The sequence below is a fragment of the Egretta garzetta genome, unplaced genomic scaffold (assembly GCF_000687185.1).
Source record: "Egretta garzetta isolate BGI_Z169 unplaced genomic scaffold, ASM68718v1 scaffold17, whole genome shotgun sequence".
Lineage (NCBI taxonomy): Eukaryota > Metazoa > Chordata > Aves > Pelecaniformes > Ardeidae > Egretta > Egretta garzetta.
The window spans coordinates 102,239-111,072 of NW_009260136.1; the positions used below are offsets into that span (position 1 = coordinate 102,239).

At 56.7% G+C, this 8,834-nt stretch overlaps 1 protein-coding gene across 3 annotated transcripts in view; it reads right to left on the reverse strand.

Annotated features, from left to right (window-relative positions):
• SRF (serum response factor) overlaps positions 1-8,828 on the reverse strand; it is a 13,603-nt gene extending 4,775 nt beyond the window's left edge. For 2 of the 3 annotated variants that reach the window (XM_035897063.1, XM_035897062.1), the window contains exons 1-4: positions 8,450-8,828; positions 7,635-7,901; positions 2,055-2,316; positions 1,532-1,711 (exon numbers count right to left, since the gene is read on the reverse strand). In XM_035897063.1, the coding sequence (XP_035752956.1) occupies positions 1,532-1,711; positions 2,055-2,316; positions 7,635-7,901; positions 8,450-8,476 (736 nt within the window). In that variant the 5' untranslated portion in view covers positions 8,477-8,828. The remainder of the gene's footprint in view (positions 1-1,531; positions 1,712-2,054; positions 2,317-7,634; positions 7,902-8,449) is intronic. The other variant, XM_009641610.2, reaches the window with a different exon arrangement.
• Between the last annotated feature and the right edge of the window lie 6 nt (positions 8,829-8,834).

The following is an 8,834-nucleotide window of genomic DNA, read 5'->3' on the forward strand; positions in this document are numbered from 1 at the left end:
CCTTCCCTGGCCACACACAGTGGCTCGGCTCTGCACTGCACTGGGGAAGGCTAGCCAAAAGTAGAACACATCAGAAACCAGACCCTGCCCCAAAGACCAGGCTAAAACCTGCTCTTCCCTGGTGTACAGGGCCCAAGGAGGGGTTAGCTGGCCTACAGGGCTCCAGAGAGAAAAGGAGATGCCACAGCAGCTTTTGTCCAGCTCCCAGGCACGGTTCAGGAATGTCTGGGGCCCTTGTCACCTCTTCTGGCTCCACCAAGACACAGCACAGAAGATGCTGGGCGAAGGGGGTCCAGCACAGGCCCCCAGCACTGCCCATGCTCAGCCAGCCCTGGAAGGATCATCTCACTGCACTGAGCAGAACAGTGAGAGCCCAAATGCCCAGGCCAGCTGGAGCCCAGCTCCATCCTCCATAGGGCACTCGGGGAACAGCTGTCTCACCCAGATTGTGATCTTGAGGACATCGCAGTGCCCTACACAGGGATTAGAGACCACTGGGACACAAGGTGTGCATCCCAGAGCTGCAGGGGCACAGCCACACAGCCTCTGGCCCAGCCCACTTGCTGCAAAGCTCTTCAGCTCCAGAGACAGAGCTCAGCACAGAAAACTCCCTTCAGGCTCCAGGTCCTGGGGATCAGGAATGACCAGCCGCCTTGCTCAGACCAGCCATCTCCCCACACACCACACCAGAGACACGTCTGTTATTCTCTTAGCTCTTCCAGATCACAAGGGAAATCCAGTCCCCCTGCATGGGATCACGCTATCTGCCAGGGCCCACTGGAGCCGTGAGGGCTCCAAGAAAGCATGCAGGCTATCAGACTCATCAACTTGGGCAAACAGGCAGGACACAAGAAAAACTGTCTTGCTCTCAGCACTGGTCCTCAGGTGGCGGCTGCCCCCACAATGGACAGCCTAGCCCTGCTCCAAAACGCCAGCCAGGAGCATGTCCAGCCCCAGTGTAACACCTGGAGAGCCTTGACTCAGCACAATAAGAAGTTCCTACAAAGGACAACGCACACAAGGCAGCACAGCAGCACAACTCCCTCCTCTGTTCTGGGTCTCTCCTAATCTATCCTCTGCACTGTGGTTCAGTGAGTGACTGCACAACCAAATACAAAAGCAAGGGCAGCTGCTCAAACCCATATAACAGCACTGAAAAAACATCTATTGGGCATCCGAGACCCTGCAGCCTCTTTTCATCACTCCTGCTAGCAGCATAGTTCAGTCTCGGCACAGCTGCACCAGGGACCTGTCTCCTCTGCATTTGCTAGCCACAGGGCAAACCCCATGAGACTGACAACCCACTGCTTCCCTTGGTCTATATCCCCCAGGATGCTGCTCCTGCCTATTGCCAAGCGTTCTCTGCCCTGTCTTCCCATCTCTCCCCTGCAGCCACAGCCAGGGTGCCCTGTGCTCCGCCTCCTCTGTGCTCCCACCTCAGTTGGGGGTCAGCTCTTTGGCCAGGACCAGGACCCCCACAGACACCTCCATCCCCCCACCTCAAGCAAGCGGAGGAGAAGCGAGTGCTGACCTGTCAGCGACACGATCTGCCCTCCAGCTCTGGCAGGGAAGCGGAAGACTGTCTGTTGTGCCTGCTGCAGCTGTCCAGCCATACCCGTGACCACCTGGCCCTGCTGGCTGGAAAGAGCCAGGGAGTGTGGCTGTAACTGAGTGAGAGGAATGGTAGGGGTCCCCGGAGAAAGGGAAGCACCTGCCGAAAGGAGGGAGAAAGAAAGGCTTTGTCACCACCAGCTCTTTTCACTCCCTCCAGGCTTCTCGGTGCTGCCCTGGGGTCCCAGCTCAGCTCCCTACCACCATGCCCTTCCCAGCAGCAGGGCCAACTAGCAGCATTCTAAGGAAACAGTCACTACATGACCCTTCTCCAGCCACTGGCCTGGCTGGACTCGAGCAAGGCATCCCAGCCAGGTTTGCCCTACAGTAGCAACCACTCTGGTTGCTCCTGCCACTAGATCTCCTCTCCTCTGGAGAGGGCAGCAACACACTCCAGGTGCAGAGATGGATGGACGCAGTCCTCAGCTCCTAAAGGCACTGACCTGACATGAGGGTGAAGCCGGTGGGTATCGGCATGAGGCCCCCAGATGTCACTGCACTGGCTCCAGTAGTCTTCAGCACTGTCCCGTTGGCACTGGTGACGGCATTGGGGCTGATGCTGGCAGACACTGGTGCCAGGTAATTAGTGATGGGGAATGACGGGCCGCTGCTGACCTGCATGGAGGTTGAGGTGGTGGGGGCTGTCTGGATGGTAGATGTTGTCCCTGGCAGGTTGGTGACAGTGAACACTGGTTTCAGTGCGTCCTGGGGAAGGAGAGATTGCAACAACTCAGACCAGCCCTTACATCTGGTCAACATTTGCCCATGAGACCAAGCCAGGCTCTGTAGGCTGCACCCCATGCTAAACCATACCCCCATAGCCAGCTGCCAGCACATGTTGCAGAGCCAGTGTAGCAGAGAAGAGCTGACTGTACAAACATGAGGAAAGTGTGCCCAATAACGCATCACGAGGAGGGCTGGAGAGAGCTCAGCATAAATCTTGGATACAAGCGCAGGGCCACACACGTCTTCCCTGTAAGACACCAGGGGCGAAGCAACCCTTTCCCTCCCCAGGAGTCCCCATAGCCCCAAAGAGGAGAGCAGCCTCTTTTTGGCACACAACAGGCAAAAGCAGTCCTTGCAGGTACAGACATAAAGGCAAACACACTGTCTCCTGTCAGGAACACACACTATTTCCCTTATGGCAAGAAACACATGGCCAAGAACTGGCTCTTAAAGGCAGCTGTACACCCAAAGCAGCAAGGGTGTACCAAACCTGGACACCAGGGAGGCCCAAGCCCAGCCCCGACAGCTGCTTTGGCAGGCCCTGGGGAATGCCTCCACAAATCTCCTGGAGCAAAGGGAAGAACCTGACCAGGGAAGCACCCATTTTCCAGTCCACTAGCAGGAGATGGGCACGAGGCTTCCAATGGACTCCCGCATGTTAGCTACACCCAGCACGCACCACGGTCCTGCAAGGAGCACTGGAGCTCTATGCTTGCCTGAGGACAGCACTGCCAGGGAAGCTGAGCACCAGGAGGAAAAGGGCCCTGTGCTGGGCCAATGCTAGCCCGACAGGCTGGCCTCCTGTGTCTGGGAGCAAGGGAGGAACGTGTATGCCAAGGCTGCAGGGCACATAACACCCCAGTTTCCAAAGCCATAAAGCATGTGGTTGGACATGGCTTGGATCTGCAGGAACCAACCAAGCCCAGCACGGTCCCCGCTCCCCCTGGCAGTTACACTTCACTTAACATCCCTCCTTCCCCCAAATTCTCTCTGGATACCCATGATCTCCATGGCCCCTCTCCTGCCCTGATCAGCTAGCCCAGAGCAGGCTGCAAATACACTGCTCCACAGGAGACCATGCCACAGGCCACACGGGACTTGCTGTCCCCATGCCCTGCCACAGCTGCCGGCACGCCTGGGAAGAGGTAAGACTGGCACACTCCCACCCCTCCCGCTGCAGGCTGGTGGGCCCAGCTCTCCCACGTGCTAAGCCTTGTTCCCAGCTTGTCAAGCTGCCAGGAACGAGGAATTCACAGCTCAACGAACAGCTAAAAAAGGGAAGGCAGCCCATTTTGGACAGGGGGAGCCAATCCTGGGCACTCAGCCGTGCCCCAGGGCGTGGGGAGGGAGAAGAGCAACGCCCCTCCGCCTTGGCACCACAGTCCCTGAAGTCCGAATTAGAAGAGGCACGTGATAACAGAGCAGAGCCCAGCAGAAGCACTTTCCATTAGCTCAACCACAAACTCCTGCCAACCCACATGGGACATGGAGGCTGTGGGCACCCTCCCCACGTGGGTGACAGGGGAGAGCTCCCCCCAGCCCACTAGGCCACGGGAGCCATAGCAGAGCAGGGTGGACCCTGTTCCCAGCTGGAAAACCCATGCTCCCTCATCCCCAGGCATAGCCCTGAAATTGTACAGCCCTGAGATATAGTCCCCAAGCAGCCAGGGTGCTTAGCATCCCTCCATGCTCTCAGGGCTGGAGGAGGCATCCCAAAAATATTTACAGCACCCTACTCAGGAGGATTCCCAGGACTCCCTAGAAGCACAAGGGCAAATCTCAGTATAATCAGAACAGCAAAGGTGCTTGGGGAGGCATGCTGTACCAGCAGGCTCAAACCGTGCATGCTCCATCTCTGCCCTCCCCACTCTGCCACAGGTGAGAGTCAGATTCCCCCCATCTTTGCTGTGTTTCTCTTGGGCTGTGGCAATAGGTCCCAGTACAGAAAGAGAGCTGGGAGAGACCTTAGGACTGGACACCCATTGCCATCTCCCCATGCCTGTCTGGAATGCCTCAGAGCCCCTGGGCACCTTGGCTCCCCCCAGCACCCTTTAAAGTCTAGACTACATGTAGGAGGCCAGCCTTCAGTAGGAGCCAAGTCATGGGTCAACTCCAGCAGAGACTACCCAAGGGGCCATAGACAAGCCCCCAAGGCAGCACAGCAGCCCCGAAGGCCCTTCCCTTCCCGATCCAGCTGCACATCCATTCCCCACCATAGCTCACTGCAAACTTCAATTTGCAGAGCAGTGCCTGGGGAATCAACATGCAATAGAGAGGTGGCAGGATAGCAGCAGATGTCTTGCACAGGCCCATACCACTGTGTGTATTTGATAAATGCTACACAGCATGAGTGGACCATAGAGCATGGCCCAGGCCATCTGATGCCCATCCTGGACCACAGTAGGGTCTTGATGACAAAAATAATCCCACTCTGCAGCTTCTGGGGGCTGCCTGGGACAATGCTGTTCTGCATAGCACAGAGCCCACCCCCCCCATCCCATCCCCCCCCAGCATTATTATGCAGATGTTGCAGGACAACATGCAACATGTTGGAGGTACACGGGAAATCCCAATGTGGTCTCCAACACCTGGTCTGCATTCCAGATGGGGCAGAAAGTTTCCCCCACCCCAGAAAGAAATGACCGAATCAGGGCTGTTCCCATGCTCTCACCCCAACCTAGAATCCCTGAGCTCCCTCCAAAATCCCCTCTCCCACATAACCACACTCAGAAGGTTACATCAGGGCTCAGTGCTCTTTGAGGTCCACAAAAGAGCAGACAGGTCAGTGCACGACAGTATCACTGTGAGGATACAGTGGCTGTCCTGAAAGTACAGCACGCTGCAGTCCGAGCTCAGCTCAATGGCAGGCAGTTTGGATTTGGCACAGCAGGAGGATCTCATAGCTGCTGCTGGCTGTAGTGCACAAGAATACCAGCGGGCTGCTGACTGCAGGTAACAGGCTGGCTGCATTGCTACCCCCTCTGCTGCAGCAGCTGAACACAAGCAGATTTGTCCATACAGAGGCCCAGGAAGCAGAGTTCACAGGAAGGCCAGGAAGCAACTGCCCAACCCTCGCAGGGCATCCTGCGTGGCTGGACCTGACAGTCCAGGCACTTAATTTCCTGCCACCTCCTCCAGTGAGGCACCCATAACCCAGCCCTGTGTACCACCCACCCCTCAGCAAGGATGCCAGCCACCTAGCATGGCCCACCCATAGGCTCCCTTCATCCTCAGACAGCTTCTTGATCTATCTGAATTGGTCTGATTTCTGCCAGAGCACCAAACCAGCCCTGCAGAAGGCATAGCAGAACTAGAAGTGTCAGGGTAGGACTGTCCCCAGCCTTAGGGCTTGCCATGGCACCTCAGCAGGCCAGGGGTGGGTTTAGCCAGAATGTCAAGCAAAAGACAGGGCCCACAGGGCTCCTCCAGCCCCACACCAAATGCTGGCTGTGGCAACAAGGCATCCCACAATAAGCGTTACCACTCATGAGTACTGGGATTAAGTGAGGGTTGCATCAGAAAGTGGGCAGAGAAAAGCTATGTGAAGATTTCCTCTGCAGAATAACTGCACCCCAAAAGTACGCTTCCTTTGGGGCCACCTAGCAGTATTTTCAGGGAAAAACTTAAGGGACATGATGTGGAAAGCCTCATGCCAGGGACAGGTCAGCCGCCATGTATAGCACTTCCAGCACCTCCAAATTACTCCAGGCACCAGTAATTTGTCTCATTACAAAATGCCCACAGGACTTGCCTTTTCATGCAGGAGAAGTCCAAGAGACACAAGTCCTTACAAACACAGGCTGCACAAGGGAGAAATTGCTGGCAACAATGGGTTCCTTGGCCTAACTGGAAAGGGCTGGCACAGCTCACACTAGGAATCAAAAGCACCCAGGGCAATCACACCAGGCTGGGACAGTCAGGACTGCTGTTGGGCTCCCATCAGCAGGGAGCTTTCCCAGGGGCTCGTTCTGGGCTCCAGCATAGAGCTCACCAGCCAGCAACACCTTGGCCCACCACCACGCCTCTGCCTGCAGGGATCTCTGGGACTGCTGATATTTCTCAGGGCTCAGCAGTGATAAGCTTTTGCTTGGCTTGGCACTGCACACACATGGGGAAGAGGGCACGGACACTCAGCAGCACTGTGACCAGAGCTGTTGGACTGCCACAGGACACAAACATGCAGCTGAACACTTCTGCAGCCCCAGACAACATGCTGGGCACATCTCAGGGCTGCACTTGCTGCCTTTGGGATTGCGCAGAGATCTCAAACACCCTTTCTCCAGGTTCTGTCTGCTTAGTATTTAGTGGCTACTGTATGATAAGGATGCTGCTGTGGCTTGCATACAGTTGGCTGGAGGGATCCTGGAGCAAGCCCACAGTTCACCTGGAAGGATGCTTTTTCAGCAAGCTCAGTACCCATGCCATAAGCACAGGTATAGCAGAGCTGCAGCAACTCACAGCACTCAATGGCACTCCACACAGGCCCAGGAAGCTGTGGCACAACCTCCAGTTCAGCATGTCATCCCAGCCTTGCACCATGAGCTCCCCTGCCTCCCATCTCTAAGCACCTGTGGACCCAAGCACCAGCCTGCAAAGGAAGCAGCAGGGATATGGGAGCCAGCTTTCTTGCAGTAGCTCTGAGGAACAGCACCAGGGGATGCAGGGACAAGACAGCGCCCAACTCCGCATCCATGGGCAGGCCCTCTGCAGCACCCTGGGTGAGAGGCCACAACTAACACAGGCAGGCAGGGGCCAGTGCCTGCAGGGACACCAGGCAGGGAGCAGAAACGGTGCGTCCAGCCAAATGTTTCCATTCCCCATGTCCTCCCTGCCCCCTTCCAAAACAGCACCAAAGCAAGAGACAGCTGCAGCTTATAAGGAATGTGAGGGGCCCTGCCAGGGACTCTGGCGAGGGAAACCAAGCCTTATAAGGCCATGGAGGCAGAATCAAATTTTTATCAATGAGTGCAAGAGCATGGAGACGCCTGGGGAGAGATAACAGCACCGAGAGCTGGCCAGGGGGGTGGGCTGGGCCAGTGGGGAGCCCCGCTGCAAAGGCCAGGGCCAGGACACCTGCCACCCACTTCCCTCCCTCTCTGAATTGCCACTACTGCCAGCCAAGCAAAGGAGCCAGCCCCAAGAGGCCACAGCACAAGCTCGCTGAAGTTGTGCAAGAGGGCCCCCATCCTCAGCTTCCCAAGCTGCTATTCAAGGAGGGCTGGGGATGATCAGGGCTCCCGGCACAGCCCCTGCCCCCCAGGGTGCCCAGGTATGCAGCTGAGCACAGGAATGTTTACCTTGGTCTCCCCACTGCTGTCCGACTCAGACACCTGGTAGGTGAGGTCCGTCTCCTCAAATCCTGTAGCACTCATGCGCTGGTCAGTGGTTGGGTCCGAGCGTGGGGGCGAGTCTGGGGAGTTGAGGCACGTTTGGATCAACGCTTTGCCCGTCTCACTGGTGATCATGGGCTGCAGCTTCCGTGTGGCAAATGTGTACACGTGGCCTGTCTCACTAGCCACCAGCAGCAGGACTTGAGTGCCGGTCAGCGTGGAAAGCTCGTACGCCTGCCAGTAGCACAAGTGAAGAACAGAGAGTCACAGACAGCAGGGACGCATGCTCATACAGTGCAGGATAAGAAGAGTCCCTGGCATGTTCCTGCACTCCCAGCATGGTCCTCCTTTTGCTCATACCAGCTCTGTCTCCCTGTCACCGCAGAGGAACTGTGGCCTTTAAAACCAACTCAAGATTGGTTCCCTACAGGTTGAAGTGCCCCATGCTGTGTTCTCACCTCCTTTGGCATGCCCTTAGGGAATATGCATGCCAAGAGGCCACAAGAAAAAAAGTGGTGGAGTAGCCCGAAGATATAGGGACACTGGAGTTCCCATTCTGGAAATCCCACCCACTTTCCTAGACACATCTGGATGCCTCCCCCCATCACCTCTGCTAGGCCATGTGAGAGGATGCTACTCAGCCCACATGTCTCTGCTACCTCTTTCCCCTCACCAACACCCCAGCCCAGCTGGGACCCAGATTGCCCTCTCAGTCTTCACAGCCCCGAGCATAGCTGCACCCAAATACACCTGCAGTGAGGCTACCATCCCCCAGGACTGACCTGTAGACTAGGAAGAATACTCTTCATATACCATCATGGCACACTCAGGGGTCTCGCACAAGCTACCACAGACAGGATGGCCTCATTCTGCATCCCACACAGCCAGGACATGCTGAATGGTACCCCACAGCCATTCCCACCTTCCCAGGGAACATGAAGCCCAGCTCAGCTGGGATCCAGTGCTGCCGGAGGATGCTATGAGCACCAACAGGGATGCAGAAGAGCCAGCAGCGTCCAACTGCACGCAAAATCCCCCAAGTTTCCTTTGCACAACGGCTCCAGACACCAGGAACCACGGGAAGCATTCTGGACCGACCGACACATGGCGCTGGCCCCTTCCCTGGCCAAAGGAGCCAGACCTGCTGGACCCTTGGCAGGGCAGCCC